Source organism: Mus musculus, chromosome 11, assembly GCF_000001635.26.
Source record: "Mus musculus strain C57BL/6J chromosome 11, GRCm38.p6 C57BL/6J".
Classification (NCBI taxonomy): Eukaryota; Metazoa; Chordata; class Mammalia; order Rodentia; family Muridae; genus Mus; species Mus musculus.
The window spans coordinates 65,220,052-65,239,364 of NC_000077.6; the positions used below are offsets into that span (position 1 = coordinate 65,220,052).

A 19,313-nucleotide genomic window follows, 5' to 3' on the forward strand; every position below is an offset into this window, starting at 1 on the left:
CTCCCAATAACTCTCTGCTAAACACCATTGTCTACCAACCTTTACCAAGGAGTTTGACACACTCTGCCAAACTGCACGGAGGGAACAATGACTCGGCAGCACGGCCCCAAGCAGAGCACACATGCCTGCATCTCATGCATTCTGGTTGTGTGTAACATTTATTTTTATTTGCTAACTTGACCATCGGAAGGCCTGTATCTCATTTGAAATGGCATTTCTTGGGCTATTTGTATAGCTGTAATTTTGTGCTGACACAGCACTGGTTCCCAGTGTCTTCGTAGATGTCCCCGCGAAGAAGGTAAGAATTCCGTCACGTATGCCTGAGAGCCCTTAGAACTCTTGACAGCCTTTCCTCTGGGTTCTGTGCCATCTACATTCTGTCTTACAGCGTCTCACTTAATTCCATGGTTGGAGAAGAGCCAGTAAGCTAGAAGAGTCAGAGAGGATGTTAACCAATGGGGAAAGACTCACAACTTCTACCCCATTTCAGGGCCTTTCCTGCTCTGTAAAGCTGGAATGCCGTCTTGGAAGGAAATCTGCATTCTGGAGAGAGCACACTGCTGCTGGGTGCACGCTGCACCTCCACCTTAAATGCTCTTCCTTCTTCCTGGGCTTGCTTCATGCTTCCTATCCAAGGTCCTTGCTTTCCCTTTCCCAGGCTATTCTGAGCCAGACGTCTCCCTTCCCTGGCCTCCCCTGCACTTTCGGAATACCATGCACTTTCTCTCCTGTGCTGGGTTCTGGATGCTGATTCTCGTGCCCACCCCCTCTGTTACCCTGGGTAGTTCTCTAAGGTTAGAAACCCAAGTCTTATTCATCTCTGCACCCACAAAGTCAGCCAGCCGCCACCAGCACAGCACTTTGTCACTGAGCAAACACTTCACAGAAAATGTCAGAATAGAAGCTGAACATCTCTGAAGCTGGACCCCAGGGGTCTGAGGATTCCTACTGCAGGAATGGCATCTCCTTCCCTCGGGTGTCCGGCGATGGTGACAACTAGGCATTTGCTTTGTTTCCCTTTCACGAACAGGGTCACAGCACCCAGGGTAGAACATCGTGGATCAGCATTGACTTGTCTGAGATCCTTATTTCCTGCACTCTAGGGCACAGGGCAGAATCAAACTGCAACTCAATGACTACAGGGACAGCTAGATGATACCCCTTGTGTCTACAGAGGACACTCTATATGTGCACAGTGAGATCACAGTGGAATCACCTGGTCTTAGAGCAGTGCTCCTCAACCTGTGGGGGTCAGATATCCTGCATGTCAGATATTTCCATTACAATATGTAACAGTAGCAAAATTACAGTTATGGAGTAGCAATGAAGTAACTTTATGGTTGGGGGGCACCACAACATGAGGAACTGTACAGGGTCACAGCATTGGAAGTTTGAGAACCACTACCTTAGAGTCAGGTCAGAATAGCCCAGGTGAGTCTGAAGCCCAAATCTCAAACAAACGTGTGTCTTTCTAAGTTTTCCTCGTGGTTGAGAATGACTGGAGGATTGCTCAAAATAGCCTAGTGAGAAGCTCGGGTGTGTGCATGCATGTGCATGTACGTGTGCATGTGTGTTTTAGAAAGATTTTTATTTTATTTCATTAATTTATTTTGGAGAGGCTTTTTGTTGTTGTTGGTGGTGGTGCTTTTGCTTTGTCTTTGTGTGTGTGTGTGTCTCTGTGTGTGTGCCTGTGTGTGCCTGTGTGTGTGTGTCTGTGCGTGTGTGCGTGTGCATGTGTGTGTGTTTGAGCCAGGGTTTCTCTGTGTAGCCCTGGCTATCCTGAAACTCACCAGGGTGGCCTCAAAATCAGAGATCCATCTGACTCTGTGTCCCAAGTGCCAGGATTAAAGGTGTGTGTGTCCACTGCCTTGGGCTTAGGGGAGGTTTTTAAAGGGGCTTAGCAAGTACAGAGACAGGAAACTACAAAAATGGCCTCCCACTAAGCAGGTATCTCTTAGTTTATGGTTTACACAGCCTTACCTTGGAGAATGTGCATAGTAACCAGGCTGGCACGGTCGGACCTGTTTCTGCCCTTGCGCCTCAGGGAATCTTCAGTCTGTAGAACAAATACACAGAGAGTCACCTAGTTTAAACTTTCAAAAAGTCTCATTTTCTCTCAAAAAGAAAGCTGTACTCTTTGAATGACAAATGGTTTTTGCAAAGAAACACAGAGTCTTAGTATGGGAAAGAACAGCAGAGGGTTAAAAAGCCTGGTCCCAAGTCAATGACTATAAATACAAAGGCATTCTAGAGATGTTTTGCTATAATTGATCATATTGCCTCTTAAAATAATCTCAAAAGCAACCAAGGTCAGAGATGAAATATTATAAACACGCTCTCCAATCTGAATTCACACAGCCCTTGCCTGTTCCCTCTGATGTGGCCAAGTGTGAAACCTGCAAATTCAGGCTTTGGAAGGAACCTGGGGAGAGATGGTTTGCCACATCACATTGTCACAGAGGAGCTGTCTAAAAGGGATGAGAGGCTGCGAATTCCTAAGTCCAGGTTCTTCTCTCTCCCTATTCATGCTCTCCTAGTACTGAGGAGTCTGTCCAGTCTGTCTGTTGTTCATTACTCTGCAGCGCTAGGCACCACAGCCACTCACAAGCAACCTGGAAGAACTGCAAAATCTTGCTCTTCCCATCTCTCCACAGCCAGGCTACACAGCTGCAACTGACAAAGGCAAGATGTCTTTCCCCATCTCTCTGGAGGTGCAGACGGCTGCTACATCATGTTTCTATCACTGAGAACATCAGGTATAGAAACCTATTTATTATAAAGGTGCCTAATGAGTCTGTCAACTTGCCCTTGACGTGAAAAATAAAAACAAACAAACAAAAAACAGAACAAAAAAACCAACAACAAAACAACCTGTTGCCTAAATGAGAAAATGAATGAACATCATCCTTGGTGTTGCTCCAAATGAACCCCACCTCCAGCCTTCAGCTTCCTACTGAACACACTTATGAAAACCTGACTTCTGCTAAGAAGGACTATACTGAAAGATGGTGAGTAGACCACCTTTCCTTCTCTTCTTAAGGATGTTTTGACCTCTAGTGTATTGCAGGGAGAATAGCTTGTGTATTGTATGGATGTATCATCTGTCAATTAAAACGTCTATGGCCTATGGCTTAGGCAGGAAATAGATGGTAGGACATCCTGGGAGAGAAAGTATTCTGGGATGGAGCCAGATGTGGGAAGATGCACCCAGGAAGATGTAAGGAGAGAGATAACCAAGTGGTACCTGAGCATAGGTAACCAGTCATGTGGCAGAATGTAGGTTAAAATAAGTGGATTACTCTAAGTTATGATTCTAGTCAGAGAAGAGCCTAGCTATATGGCCAATGTATTTGTAAATATATTTTGAGTCTGAGTCTTATTTCTGAGAGCATGGAGCTGGAAGGCAGAAGTGGAAAAGTAACCTCAACCTTATATCTTTGGTGATTGTTCTCTGATATAAATGGTTAAAAAAACTGTTTTTTTCTTAAGGTGACAACTGTCAGTCTGAAAGCTCACGTGTTAGATGTCATTTTCACAGGCGTCATGGGAATGAGAGTCCATATTGGTGTGAGGACAGGAATGTGGCCATTTGGAGCTCGTTGTACACACTGAAGCCTAAGTTTTAGTGTTCATACCAATAGCCTGTTGCCTACTTTCAGAAAAGGCAGTTTGCAAAACTTACCTTGGCACTATCCAATTGTTTTCTCGGGTCATGGAATTCAGTTGGACCTTTCAGTGCTGCAACAGAAAGATAAAGAGGTGAGCAGAGGCTGGCCGAAGGCACGGTCGGTGTTGCAGGGTGGCTGTGTGCTTGCTGAGCTATGCACAGTCTGGACGTGAGGGCCCCCATCAGGCCACAAGCAACAAAGAGGGAAGGCCTGGAGGTCACAGCTGCCGAGAAGCCACAAGAGACAGAGGAAGGCAGAACTCAAGCCTAATCCAGGAGGAGCAGCAGAGGCAGGCGTTGCGACAGGAGAAGTGGTGTAGGCAGGCCATGCCAAGTTCTGAGGAACCCGGGTGGAGGATACTCTACTACTAGCTTACGGGGGACAGGAAGTGAGGTAACTCACATCCTCTTTGACTTTACTGTGCCCTCAGTTCTAAAAGCTTGGTGGATGGCTGTAGTCTGGGGTGCATGGGGCACACTGGAGGCAGAGACTGTACTTTGGATATAGGGTGTAGTTGACCAGGAGCAGCTAGTCCAAGGAGGGGATTGAGTGAGATGCAGAGAGTCAGATAGGAGGACTGGAAGGTTCCATGGAAACCGTGGACTCTAATCCCAACCCTAAACGAAGTGTGGAAACCGAGGTGCACAAAAATGGATTGACTTCTCCAGGGGCACATAGTTAGATCCTAGGTCTTCTGATTCCCTAGTCTTTTTCCAGGCATGGTGTCCCAACTATTCTCTGTCCGTGGACACAGGCCTCCAGGCAATCATGCCTAGCAGCATAGAGCAGCACAGAACTGACAGCCTGCGCTGGTTAGCATGTCTACTCCTCCCTCTGTGCCCTCCCATCTTTCCTTGAAGCCCCTCTTCACTATGTTCCCATAAACCCAGCGTAGCAAAAGTGCAGAACATTCTTCCACACATGTCTGCATTTTATGTTGGCTCCCAGGGGAACCATCTCAGTTGGGAGCCATAGACAATCAGGTTTCATTGCAAGTGAAGAGGTTGAGCAGAATTGCATTTGTTGTTGTTGTTGTTTTTTCTTTTAACATCAATTGTAAGTCTGGATATGCTTATGAAACATAGCCAGATTCTACAAATACTCTAGCAAGTGTCTACTCTTACACCACAGGCAAGAAAGCTGTCTTCAAAATCTTGAATTAGTTTCCTGGCAAGGTCAGTGTATATGTGTGTGTGTGTGTGTGTGTGTGTGTGTGTGTGTGTGTGTGTGTGACTGTGTATGTGTGTGTGTGCACGTGCATGCATGTGTGCACGGGTGTCTGTACCCATAACTGCACATTCAGCCTTGAAGACTGCATGAAATGAAGCCCAGCTCCTCTGCGACCTGGTGGAGGTCAAGCTGACATGACCTGGTAGGTACCATAGTGGTGCTTGGTTACAGTACGTTCTATGTAGGATGCTGTTTGGGATGTTAACGAGGCACGCTCTATCAACTTCTCTGCCTCATTCCCACATTAACAATGCTGGCAAAAAGCCATGCCCAAATTGTCCCTGGTGGCTGCTTTGTACCTAATTTTGTTGATATTTCTTCTCACTTTGATTTGGAGCTAGAGGCTTTTTCTCAATGGAAAGGGAATGAAAACTTAGCTGACTATAACATTCCACCGTGACCTGGACATTGACTATCCAGCTTCTTTTTGTCAGTTTCAGTTGTAAGTGGGCCTCCCTGCCATACTTTATTGTAGGCACCCATCTCTTCCTCACCTTTTCCCAGCCAAGTGATTCTGAGAAACAAATGTGTATCACTACTGCGGTTCATGCATTTTCTTTGACAGGAATCTAGGTACCTTTGCGAGGGAGTCTTGCCTTTTCTCACATTTGATCCCTGGACATTTACGCTGGGCATGTATGGAGAGGTTCTCCCTCACCAGGCTGCCAGGTCACAAGGTCTACTTAGGCCTCTGTGATGGGTAAGCTCTGCACCCATAGGCCTTTACCTCTGTCCTCTCAACTGGTGTTCATGGAATTAAGCATGACATGTTAGACATGGCTAAGTAACTTTCATCCGCAGTAAAGGAACTGATTCTGAAAGGATCTTCACTAAATAATCAGGAAGAATAAGTTGTTTTTCCTGGAGGGGTTCCTTAAAGGGCACAGTATGGCAGCCTTCTGATATCACCCACATTCTAAGCAAAATGTGTTTTGTTTTGTTTTTTACTTCATTTTGTTACTATTGTGTGTGCATTTGTATGTATGCCATGCCCGTGGAGGCACGTATCCTGAGGCACAAGTGTGGAAGTCAGAAGGCAACACTGTGGGGTCAGCTGTCTCTCTCCACCATTGTGTGAGCTCTGGGCATTAGACTCAGGTTATCAGATTTGTGAAGAAAATGCCTGTAGTCACTGTGCCTTTTTGCTGGTCTGCTCAGTTGGTTCTAATTGGGTTTGAGACCTGAGAGGGAATTTCCTGACTCTGCATCCTTGAGATTCTTCAGGTCTCACTTGTAGAGATTGTCACGTCCTTGAAAAGCACTGCCATTTCCTGGTTTGGCTTTACAAAGCAACGCATGATGCTACCTCTCTGGTGGAGTGATTGACACAGTTTAGTTCTCTGATGTTTGGAACTGGGAAATTTTTCCAGAGCCTCTACCATAGGGTAGAAAGCTATGCTTGAGGTCTTGGGAAGAATACAAAGAGGTCTGCATGCTGCCCCCATCAATAGATGCTCTCCTCTGAGTTTACCATGGGGGTTGGGTGTGCTATGGGGCACCAGCTTGAGGTCACACTATGTAAAGCTCCCCTGCGGTGGCTCTGGGGTTGAGGTTTGCCTTCTTTGTGACTCCAGAGAATGTGGGCTCTAGCCATTTCCCCTGAAGGCCTCCAAAAACCATAATGCCTCCCTCGGTTGATTTTTTTTTTTAAATACACAAAGGACCACTTCTCCTGCCAGCCCAGGGAGTATCAGATGGCAAATTTTCGTATTTAAAGGACACTGACATTTAAGATGGAAAAGGAATTTGGGTTTCTAAATTAAAAAAATAAGTCCATGTGATTTCAAATTAGAATTCGACTATAAATCCAGTCAGCCACACATCTGACTTGTTCCCCCTGGAGGAAGATTAATCGCTCCTCGCAGGGGAATTCACGTTCTCGCCTCAGCCTTAGTCGCAGGCCATTCCTATTTCTGTCCCTACAGCTCCAGCTAATTTGGGTCAGCTGTGTGGATAAACATTCGCCTAGATAAGAACAGGCCTCCTGCAGTCTTTCTGTTCCACTCTGACTTCAGGCCTCCAAAGAGATGCAATGAAGAAAAAAGAGGCCCGGGATTCTGAGAACTCATTTCCAGACCGAGGAGGGCTGTTTTGCACAGGGCGGGGCTCTGGTGTTGATCGACAGTCCAGCAGGCATGTGGCTAACTCTCCTCTAGGGAATTTCTCAAAACCAGGCCCAAGGAGAACTCCTAGTACTTTATATTACTCCACTGAATAGAGAAAGAGGCAGATGCCAAGGGCTACATTGGGTTGCGCCTCAGTTCTATGTGCAGGCCCTGGGACTAGCAATTACCAGCATCATTTGGGAGACTGTTAGAAACGTTCCAGCCCTCCTAACTCTGAACCACAGCCTGTACAATTCTAGGGGTGAAGCATAGAAACAGATTTGAACAAATCCCCCACATGGTGTTGATGCTCAGGTTTAAGAACATTGGTGAAGCTTGTAAGGCCAGTACAACCTCCTATGGAAGGTCTCAACGAAACAGCGAGTTCTGAAGAGAAGCGCTGGATGGGGATTGTCAGGGGCTGATTTTCAGTACTGTTAAAAAAATGAAGGAAGAGGTAGAGTCCACCCCTAGAAAGGATGCTCAGGTGAATAACACCGCCTCTCAGGTCATTGCTGCCTGGAGTCATAGCAATGTATAAAAATGCTAGCTCCTGTGAAAAAGCATTTACTCATTTATTATTTGAAATTAGAGATATGAATTAATAATATTTATTAGGGTTTTTAAATTTTATGTGTATGGATGTTCTGCCTGGATATATGCCTGTGCACCATGTGTATGCCTGGTGCTTGTAGAGGCCAGAAAAGGGCATTAGATTCCCTGGAACTGGAGTTACAGAGGACTGTGCACTATCATCTGGGTGCTGGGAAATTGAGCCTAGGTCCTCTGGAAGAGTAGCCCAGTGCCTCTTAGCTGCTGTGCCAATCTCCAGCGCGCTACTGGAGAGTACTCCTTGGGGAAGAGACAGTTATTTCAAACATGAGACTCACAATGCTGTCTGATTAAAGGGATCCTGGGCACCTGAGAATTTAGGAACTATTTAATTGAGGCTTCTCCTCGTTGGCTTAACCTTGGACTAACCCAGTAGGGTTTTTTTGCACCTTTGGCTTCCCACTTACAAAATGGACTTCAAAGTGTTTGCACACTCTGCTTTGCTTTGAAAGGACCTTGAGGATGCTCCCCTGAGCAATCAGGTTACAGGCTACATGTAGATGATAACTTGGATATTATTTTTCTATGAACTATCTGCCTCTCTATCTCTATTTCTATATCTCTCTGGGGGGGGGCACTTGATAATAAATTGCTCATCTGTGCCCAAATTTTAGTCCTAAGTGTTTGAAAACAATATCTTTGCTCAGTGTAGCTGGGGGCATTTAATATCTGGTTTATACATGTATAGAGTCTGACCCAACATGAAATACTTTGGAATTTCTTCCCTACTGGATATAAAAACAAATTCAAAGCCAGCCTCTAAGTAGACTGGTTTTCTACTTTTTAAGAAACAGGCAACTGGGAAATTGAAGGAGAGGTAAAAGACAAAAGAGAAGTCAGAATTGGTCCAGCTTGGCATGAGAGTTCAGGGTACCTTTCCCTAGTTCTGGGGGGGGGGGCAGAGAGATGTTAGGGAGAAAGGAAGAGGCAGACAGATTAATCCCCTTGTGCCGTGTTCTGCTCAGGCAGCCAGTAGTGTGTGGTAGGTGGTGTGGGGGGGGGGGAGCCAAGTCAGCTGATGCACTGAGAAAAGGCAGAGATCTATCCAGTGGATGTCTCAAAACTATGGTGAATCTGCAAGGGCAGTGGGTGCGGGGAGGGCCCGTCATTCTTCTGGCTATTCAGGAGTGCCACAGAGTTCAGGGGTTTACCAAGGCTTTGCAGTAAGTATGTGGCTGATGTAGCTTGGATTAGTCTGCAAAACAAATAAAGGCAGCACCATTCATAGACAGCTCCTTGTACCTTGACATTCATTTACATTGATCAGATCACTGGACTTAAGCTGCCCAGAAACCCCACTCAAGGCAGAGATGGCTTTATCTGAAACTGTGGACACAGAATGAACGCTCTGGTCCCCAGGTCCTCTAAAACCCATTCCAGTTCCTTTCCTCTTCTCTTCCATCCCAGGAAGACAGCTGTATTCTGTACTCGCTGAGCTTGCTCCCAATAGATGCTCCTTAGTAACAGAGAAAGAGGGAACATTCAGGTTCCTCCTTCAAATCCCCAGGTACTCACACTCATTGTGGGTTCTACACTTTCCCCAAGTTGTCAATAGAAACAGTTAAATGAGGGCTATTTGGAGCTCCCTATAGACTGCAAGTCCATTGACTCAGAAACTGTGTCTGATTCCCATGTTTATGCCCTACCTACAGCCTTACTCCTAATAGATACTCATGGCTCTAGGGGCATTTTAATGTATCTAATTCTGAAGGCTGAGAATCTTTTATCCGAGGGATTTGGAAGGGGTCAGAATGAGATGGAGCCACTGAAGCCATTGAATCAGACTGGAGCAAACCCAAGCCAGACCAAATCCTAGCACAGAGACGGGAGTAGAGCATGAAATTCCCTATCTAGCACTGAAATGATTGACAACTGCCAGCTGAAAGGAGACGGGGAGATGGTTTTCTCTAAGACTGTAGCCCCTTGGTAAGTCAAAAATGCTCCGCTGGAAGCCTACCTATCCAAGAATGTGTGAGCATCACAAACTGGTCTTTATGGGTTTAAATGAAACAACAAGAAGTTGGCTAGGGAAGCTGGGGTGTTTCTGGGAAGAGTTGGAAGAGGGAACGTGATTACAAACAAAACTCTTGATGCAACCGCTAAAGGAATAATAAAATGTTTAAAAATAAAAGAGCATCAGCCATGGGCAAGTGATGCTCAGGGTGAGAAGTATCGGGAGGAAATGGATGAGTACTGCTCTCCTTTGATGTTTCCAAAGGAAACAAGGAACCTGCTCGTGAGCCTGCAGGCCAGTGAAGACAACCTTCCAAACCCAAGCTTCCATGGAGAGTCAGGCAGTTCCATTGTGAGAATCATATGTGGAGATAAGTCTGAATCATAAAGCTTTAGCGTTCATGGCTTTTGGAAAGTATGCGCTTCACAACTCACTCTTGAAAGCTAACTTAGGGTGTGGCTCAGCCTCCCAGTCGGAGCCAAAGAACACCTTTCTCATTACTTAAGTTCTTCTAAGGTTCTATATCGGCCTAAGAAGACATCTGCCTTCACTTTTACTCAAAAGTTGGTATATTTAATTTCATCCAACGCACCGGAAGGGCGAGAAACCTAAACTCATACAAACAGGGACAAAGTAGATGCTTTTCAAAGTGACTGGAGGAATTGGACAACAAAAACAAAGACCCATGTTGTTGCTATTGGTGTGGATTGTTTATTACTTAGCAGTGACCTCAAAGCCTGCCTGTCCAGTGCATGACCATGAAAAGGAGGAAGGGCATTGAGTCCTGTTGAGCTAGGTGGGCTCGACAACTGGAAGGTACATCTCAGCTCATTGGAGTCAGAGAGGAGAAACCATAGAGTTTAATCATCACTTTGAAAAAAGGTGGGATCTGACAGAGACAGAGTCTAGGTAGTGGAGTTTGTCATTCATAGTTGGTCACAGTAACACATCTCATTGGGACCATTAATCATTCTTAACTTTTCCCAGAGAGTCTTCACAGTACATGGGATGGAGGCCAGGGTCCCTTTTTTTTTTTTTTTTTTTTTTTTGTGAGAGGTGGCTGCTATGTCATGAGCTACACTTCAGCTTTCTAATTGAATATTTTGGTCACAATGACTTAAGTTCTTACAAATGTAAAGGGATTTCTCTTAAACATGTGAGGAAAAGGGTTTGTGTGGGGGCCTGGTATGTGCAGGCACTGGACATCACAGGTTCTGACCTCAATTCTGCCATATTAAGAAAGGGTTGGGCATTTCCGGAGTGGCCAGACTCCGGAGACTACCAAATGTAAAAAACAAAAACCAACCAACCAAAAGCAACCAACCAACCAAACAAACAAACAAAAAACCCAAAACAACATCAACAACAAACAAATAACAACAGCAAAAATCCCAATACATTAAATTAGACTGAATTCCGGAGACTCCAAGCCTTGTGAATCCTCTCTGCATGGTACCTCAGTGTCGTATTCTGAGTCTGAGCCCACCATCAGGGGAAGAGATCTAGCTTTTCTTCAGCTTTCTGGGGAAAGCTAAGAGGAACAGGTTCATCCACACAGGGTCTTCAGTGTGTGCCAGACACCTGCACACTTTCCTACATCAGGAGCTCTGTCCTTAGAAACTCTGATTGGGAGGAGGTAGCTACAAACTATCAACCCTTTATCACTTGGCTGAGTTTCAAACTCAATGTTTCATGCTTTGTAGGACTTCCCCGCTGCCCTGAAATTGTCTGGATGATGCAATGGACTAGTCACAAATTCTCTGCAAACATTTTAAAAGTATTTTGTTGATACCTACAGAATTTCAGCCGGAAACTTCTGAGAAGAAAACATCACATCTCCGTTTTTGTCCCTCCTCAGGAAGAGATGCTTGACTTACGCACCCGACATGAGAGGTGTGGCTTACACTACATCTCAGGGGTCATCTCTGTCTTTGCCTGTAATTCTTCACTTATTCTGTGATTTAACTCCACAGACCCCCAAAGTATTTTCATCCAAATGCCAGCTGTGAAATCCAGGCTCAGCATTCAGGCATGTGCAGTGATTTTCTTTTAAGTCAGTGGTGAGACCTCAAATGGACTAAAAAGTTCAGGTGTATACGCACTCTATCTGCCCTTGCAAAATGGAGGGAAGGGGGACAGTGCTGAGGATGCAGGCTATGATCTTTGAGAGTTTGGAATTCTCTGCCATGACTAGTCTCAGATCCCTGTCTTCCATCTTTCTCACTTCAGGGGGGCTGACCAGGCTAAAAAACCCGGCATGAATTTGCTGCCTTCTTCACCCGCAGAACACTGTTGCAGAAACAGTATTGAGACTACAGGGCCATCTGTCCCTTCAGTGCTCAGGAAAAACCCTAAAAAGCTTTGCTCCAAAGCTCCCTGCTGTTTGCCATTGGCAGGCTTAGCTATTAAGAAGGCTACTTTCAAATTGCAGATGCAAAAGGCTTAAAGATTATCAGTTCCAGGCTTTAGTATTTATCTGTGGTAATCGCTGTCTGTCAACAATAAAATCGGGATGCCCATGTGTTCAACTCTGAAGCATGGTGGGACAGTATTGTGCCACAATCCAAATTTCTGCAGGTATCATTATGAATATTGATTTTTAATTTTATTTATTTTTTTGTTTTTGTTTTTTGTTTTTTTTGGATTTTTCGAGACAGGGTTTCTCTGTGTAGCCCTGGCTGTCCTGGAACTCACTCTGTAGACCAGGCTGGCCTCGAACTCAGAAATCCTCCTGCCTCTGCCTCCCAAGTGCTGGGATTAAAGGTGTGCGCCACCACTGCCCGGCTGATTTTTAATTTTATTTGGAGAGTTAATAGGACCTAGAAGAATTTGAATTTGAATTTAATGGGGCCAGGGTACCCTTCCCTATACTTTCCTAGATAACCAAGATTTAATGTTAGTGTTTAGAAATTTCAAATTATCTCCTAAAACCAATGATAATCCCCTTTTGACTCACTTTTTTGGGGGGAAGTAATTCAATATACTGCTTATGCTAGAACAGTATTACACTGAATCTTCTATAAAGGAAATAGTTGACAATATTCAAATAATGGTGGACTTAAATAGCTGAACCCAAATAAAAAAGATGAATACACACACACACACACACACACACACACACACACACACACACACGGGCGGGGGGAGGGGAGAGAGAGAGAGAGAGAGAGAGAGAGAGAGAGAGAGAGAGAGAGAGAGAAAGCGAGAGGGCACTTGGTACTTCTAGAAGAACCAATTTCAAAAGTAGAAGAGCCAGGGAAGCCCAACAGAAACTGAGTTTATCCTGAGAGTAAATCTACCATATTGGAATCTTAAGAATAACCTCTGTGTAGATAAAGACAGTTGGACAAAACATTCACTGTCTATATTTCGGCAAATACAGATTCTGAGGGGTCTTGGGTGAGAGATGCACTGACTTAAACGTATTGATCTGTAGGCATTTCCTATCTTCTGGATATCACAATGCTGACCAAATGAGGAAGAGCTGTGGGTACTCACGCGGTATTAAGCCTTGGTTAGCCAGCTGCTCCTGGGTCCTTCTCTGTTGAAGCCGTAACTGTAAGACTTGGAAAAGGAAGCACAAGTCTGTGAGTTGGGCAGGAAGGAATACGGTCACGTGTTTTCATCACACCTTCCTAGCCCTTCCGGTTTAACACACAGCTTTGAATGTTATTGTGAAGTACACTTCATATCTGTGCCAGTCAAAGGGAGGCGTGAGAGGAGCAGGATGCTGTTGGTGCTATGAATCTACAGAAGCTGGAATCCTGGGCTCCTTTGAAGAGACTGTTATTTCCCCAGCACGGTATTTCCCTCTCTCTACTGCACTTTATGCTCTCTATGCTATTTGGGTGGAAGCCCACGATGGAAAAGTGGGGAGACAAAGCAAAGAAAACATCAGCTGTGAAGACCCGTTAGGACCAAGATCACATCTCTACCCCTTAATGGATGTGCACCTGGGCATGACACATAATCTCCTGGATCAACAGATTTCCCATTTGTTACAGGAGTCACACCTACCTGTCTGAGCTGCTATAAAGCCTGATAAAATAAATGTATGCATACAGCTTAGCAGCGTGCCTGTCAGCAATGCCACCATTAGATGCTAACACTAGGAGAATCTGGAATTCTTATGGAAATTTAAAGGTTATTGCAATTATGCTTCTCCTAGGAAAAACCACTACAACCTACCCAAACATTATATTATGCACATGCATTAGATATTCATAACACAAAGATTATGCATAAAACACGTACTTGCAACTGTTACCACTGAGTAGTACGGGGTTGTTAAATTGTGAGGAAATAATTTACAATTTTCTCCACTCTGTCCCCCAAACAAACTCTGCCTTTGGAAATTTAGCTTTCCCATCATGAATAGTCTATTCTTTCAGGAAGATTCTGGTTTTCCATTATGGTCCTTGGCTTAAGTTGTTGGGAATAAATTTCCATCACTGTGACAAATACCTGACATATACCCTACAGAGAGGAAGGGTGTGTTTTGGCTTGAACATTCAGAAGTTAAGTCAACAGTAAACATGCAAACAATTGAAACACTAATCAAAAATTACTCGATAATTAAAAAAGCACACATACACACACCACACACATCACACACACCATTTATACATGTACACACATACCACACACACCATATACACACACATCATCACACATGCATGCATACGTATACCACACACACACACACACACATGTACATACATGCTGCACACACATAGACATACACATACACACACCATACACACATATCACAATGCACACACACACATACCAAACACATACACATGCACACACACATCATAATACATGTATACTCATGCCACACAGACATGTACACACACATGCACACACATGCACACACACACACACACACACATACACACACACCCACACACCCTGAAAAATAGCAAATATTAAGCATATTACAGAGGGTACCAGAGTTTGGAGAAACAACTTGACTTCAGGTTCCTACTCTGGAGGCTTAGGCTTGAAGGTGGCCATCGTGAGAAAATGACAGTTACAGACAACAAACTCCAGAAGCAAATCAAAGTGCAGACTTCTGGTCAGAGGCATGAGGGGCAGTGGCCTGCTAAGTGCTGCTTATGGCCAGGGGGAGATGGGGAAATTAAGCAAGAGAACAGTAAGATCGAGGGTGGTGGTGGGGCCCTAGCTCCTGAGCGTTTCCCATCCATTCCCTCTCCGTTTCCCACTGATTCCTATGGCTTTAGTGGAACAGACTCTCCACACATGGGCAAGAGTCAGCTTCTTGCTTCTCTGTGGATTAATTGTCTGCTACAATAAATGTAGGGAAAAAAATCTGCATTTCCAGAGGATTGTGACAGACTTCAGGGTTACATAGTATATGGCTTGTCCTTGGAGAACCATTTAAGATTCCTCTATATGTAAAGAAACAAGGCATTTTAACTGATGCTAAGTGGAAAAGGCAACATAAAATAAACCCAGACGGCGATCTGGGTATGATCCTCGTGTTGGGATTCCCAGACAAGGCTTTTAAAAGGGTGATTTTTTTCAACCATGTTCAATAAAGATAAAGAAGCAATGTTGAAATGAGTGAAAGGGCGGATAATACGAGCAACAATCTACAACATAACAAAGAAACAAAGGTCAGCAAAAACCCAAGGGCCCAGCAAGCTTGGAGGCACAGCCAACTGGAGGAAAGCGGGTGGGATCAAGTGAGCAGACCCTCAGAGGCGAGCCCAAACAGCTGAGACTGGGGAATTCAGAGTGCCCAAGGATGAGCAGAACAAGAGGGGAAGGAGGAGCAGCTCAGTTAGGGAGGCAATGTCGACTTGAATAGCCACAGGCTTCTCATCAGAACCCCAGGAAGATGGAAGATCAAAACAAAATCCAGAAGCTCTCAGCCTGAGCAGAAAGCACCCTGCAGGAAGAGGGGTGGAGGGAGTGATTTCCAAGAAAGGAAAATGAAGTCATCAGCTGTCATCAGCTGCTAGCTCATGCCACTTCAAGAATTGAATATGGAAATTAATGCTGGAAAGAAACCTAGATATTCAGGAGTAACACTATCAAAGCGCTGGGGATCTAGATAAACTTTTCAGACTTACCCCCTTTCTTATTCATTTGAAAAACACAGGACAGGAGAGAAAGACTGCAGTGCCTAGTGGGGTTCCCGAGGCACACGGATGCCATGCAGACCCACTGTAGCAGGAAATCTCTGTTCTCCTTTGGGTCTTGACCTTCCCACAAAGGACCTAGGGCCAAGGTCAGGTCTGTGGCCTGAGTGCTTGGGAGGAGGTAGGCAGTTAGAAAGTAGAGCCTAGTAAGGAAGTCGGTGCTGGGGTTGTGACCTCGGGCCTCTGGTCCCTTCTGTATCTTCTTGCTTACTGTTATTTGAGATGTGATTTCTTCCCACCTCCAGCCCCTGTCACATTCCTGTCATGCTATGCTACCTCCACACAGGCTGGAAGCAACGGGGTCAATGGATCATGCAGGTTCTAGGAAGAGAATAGACTCCAGCAAATTGTCTTCTGACCTCCCCGCACGCACGTACAAGACAAATAAAGGGCTCACCCCTCCCTCTCTTGCATGCATACAAAACAAATAAAGAAATGTAACCAAGACATTTTTAAATATGGCATTTTAAGATTATAAAAGACAGTCATTAGTAGAACATAGCAACATGAGTGTGTTTTCTCTCGACATTTGAATATGCTAGATGAAAATAAAAAACTCCCCAACAGCTCAGAGGAGTTGAACAGTGCATGTGGGCTTATCTGAGCTGACTTCCATCTTGATGTAGTTGCAGAGCACTCCTCCCGAGAACTGCATGACACTCTTTGGAAGTGCATGTGGTACATCACAGAGCCATCGTAGGCAAGAAGCCCCACCAGCCTCTGAAGCTCACTCAGTGTGTGTGCTCTCTGATCAGACTGGAATTAACTAGCAGTCAGGAGCAATATGATACAAAGGAAAACATTTGGCTATACACTTAAATAATTCACAGGCCAAAGGAGGAGGGAGATCACAAGGAAAATTAAAAGTATTTTCATCTGAATAGCAATCAGTAGAGGATATAATTTATGGAAAACAGCAACCCCCGTGGTCTGGCCATGGGCTCAGATATTTGCATGCTCAGTCCCCAGTTGCTAGCACTGTTTGGGAAGGAATAGGAGGCACTGCCTTACTGGAGGAGGTGAGTCACTGGGAGTGGGCTTGGAGGTTTTCAAAGGCCCACACTACACCACACCCAGTCGCTGTTTCTCTGTTTCTATCTCTGTCTCTGCCTCTCTGCCTCTCTGCCTCTCTGCCTCTCTGCCTCTCTGCCTCTCTGCCTCTGTCTCTGTCTCTCTCTCTGTCTCTCTCTGTGTGTGCGTGTGTGTCTGTGACTGTTTCTGTCTCTCTCCCTCTCTCCCTCTCACCCACCCCACCTGCATGTTTCCCTGTGGATCAAGATGTAAAGCTCCCAGCTACTGTTCAGCACCCTGTCTGCTTGCTGGCTCCTTGCCATGGTACCAATGGTCTAACTAATCCTCTGAAACTGTAAGCAAGCCCTACAATTAAGCGCCTTTCTTACAGAAGAGTTTCCTTAGTCATGGCCTCTCTTCCAGGCAGTAAGTAGAACAATGACCAAGACAAGCAGAAATCTTTAAAAGAGAAAACACATACATAGCAGAGAAACCTAGCAAAGCTAAAAGCAGGTCCCAATAACCGGCTAACAAAATCAGCCAACTTCTGTCTAGACTGGTGAAGAAAAGGAAGCCAGGTAAAATGGATCTATAGTGTTAAAAATAAAAACTGCAATGTAACTACATATCATAGACATTAGGAAGATAATAAGAGACTATCATTAAAGATTTGTGCTAATAGTTTTAGCAATTAAAGAAATGGACAAATTTCTTGAAAACTACAGCTTATCAAAACTGATAGAAACAAAATTCCTGAATAATATATTTTAAATAAATCACATTGATTATCAAAACTTTACCCACTCTGCATACTGATAAACACCTCTAGGCTTACAGCATTTTGATGGTGACTTTTTTCAAATGTTGCTATAAGAATATATTATTTGAGGGGCTGGAGAGAGAGCTTTGTAGTTAAGAGCACTTATTGCTCTGGCAGGACCTCTGGGTTTGGATCTCAGAACAATATGGTGGCCCACAACCTCTAACTCCAGTTTCTCGAGATATGATGTCCTCCTATGACTTCTACATGCATGTGGTACACCCCCCCACACACACACAATTAAGTTAAATAGTAAACACATTTTTAATGAATAGATTATTTTCCAAGTTATCCATCAGATAACCTCTACATTCTACTCATTCCTGCAACTGGTAATAAGAGCACTTCCCGCTCTTGTAGGGCCCCTGGGTTTCGAATATTTTGTCTTTTAACATCATGGATTTTAACCTAACAAAGAAGAGCATTGAGTGCTCTTTGTTAAGATCAACATGTTCGAAGGCTGTTTCAGTTCTCTAAACATTAAGCTATTCTGACTGGGTTTCAGTTCAGTGAAGACAACAGACTAGAAACAGAAGAGAAAAATCTAGAAAAGGAAGCAGCAGAAGTTGGTGGGCAGAAGGAGAGAATATAGTTTACTCTGTCTAAAGACAGTTAGTGTGAGGTCCTGTGAGATCCTGTAGGGATTTGGGGGTTCCTTGATAGAAGCAACTGGAGCCTTTCCCTTGGGCATGGGCCATGTGGTCCACATCAGATTCCCAAACAGAGCAAAGGCCTCCAGACTTTAAAAGCACCAATGCAGAAATCTGAAAAATCAAGAATTCTGAGAATGCGCATTAGCGCTATCATAGAATTGACAGAGAAATTTGAAAAAAAAATTGTGATGAGCTTAATTTTAGACAATTTGAGTTTTGGAGTTTTAGACAACTTGAGTTTTGTATAAATCATAAACAAGGCACCTTACTGCCACTTGCAGAGCTTGAGAAAGTTCCAAGGTCAAGGCTAGGGTATCATCTTGGGATAGGCTGCAGCATAAACCTTTCAGTTGAATTCCGAAAGGAATAGGAATAGATAACCCAAGGAAAGAGAGACTAGGAAGAAAATAGTGATAAAAGTGTATTGTAAACAAAGAAAAGATGCTTTCAAACAAAGCCCAGAGTAAAAGTTGACTCGCTGCATCTGTTACAATATGCAACATTGTAACAGTTGACACAGTTCATTTCCATTTGCAAAATTGCATTTTTTTTAACCACTCATGAAGACTGAAAGCACTGACCAATTAAAACAGTATTTGATTGTTTACTGAGTGGCAGGTACTGGTTACTGTTAGCACACAGAATAAGACAGGTGGCTGCTAGTTTCATGGCTTGAACACACTAGTTGGAGAGATAAATTCAGTTTCCCTGAATAGAAGATCGTTTTATCCCGACCCTTTTCTTTTGCTTTCTCTCAGTATTGTCCTTATTTTGAAGTATTCTTCCTCAAAGAGTTTGGTTTTGAAAGTTCTGTAAATGCTTTGAAACTACAAAGTTTTGTGTGTGTGTGTGTGAGAGAGAGAGAGAGAGAGAGAGAGGGAGAGGAAGAGGGAGAGGGAGAGGGAGAGGGAGAGGGAGAGGGAGAGGGAGAGGGAGAGGGAGAGGGAGAGGGAGAGGGAGAGGGAGAGGGAGAGGGAGAGGGAGAGGGAGAGGGAGAGAGAGAGAATATAGTTCTGCTGATGGGTTTATGAATTCTGTCAGATTTTTTATTTAAATGTTACTAATCACTAATTCAGACGTAGCTCACACC

The 19,313-nt window shown here is 44.4% G+C and overlaps 1 protein-coding gene across 5 annotated transcripts in view; it reads right to left on the minus strand.

Moving 5' to 3' along the window:
• Myocd (myocardin) overlaps nucleotides 1-19,313 on the minus strand; it is a 96,382-nt gene that overhangs the window by 46,444 nt on the left and 30,625 nt on the right. For 2 of the 5 annotated variants that reach the window (XM_006532816.4, XM_011248893.3), the window contains exons 2-5: nucleotides 13,068-13,133; nucleotides 8,858-9,071; nucleotides 3,683-3,738; nucleotides 1,981-2,056 (exon numbers count right to left, since the gene is read on the minus strand). In XM_006532816.4, the coding sequence (XP_006532879.1) occupies nucleotides 1,981-2,056; nucleotides 3,683-3,738; nucleotides 8,858-9,017 (292 nt within the window). In that variant the 5' untranslated portion in view covers nucleotides 9,018-9,071; nucleotides 13,068-13,133. Of the gene's footprint in view, nucleotides 1-1,980; nucleotides 2,057-3,682; nucleotides 3,739-8,766; nucleotides 8,811-8,857; nucleotides 9,072-13,067; nucleotides 13,134-19,313 lie in introns of all 5 variants that reach the window. The other 3 variants (NM_146386.3, NM_145136.4, XM_011248895.1) reach the window with 2 other exon arrangements.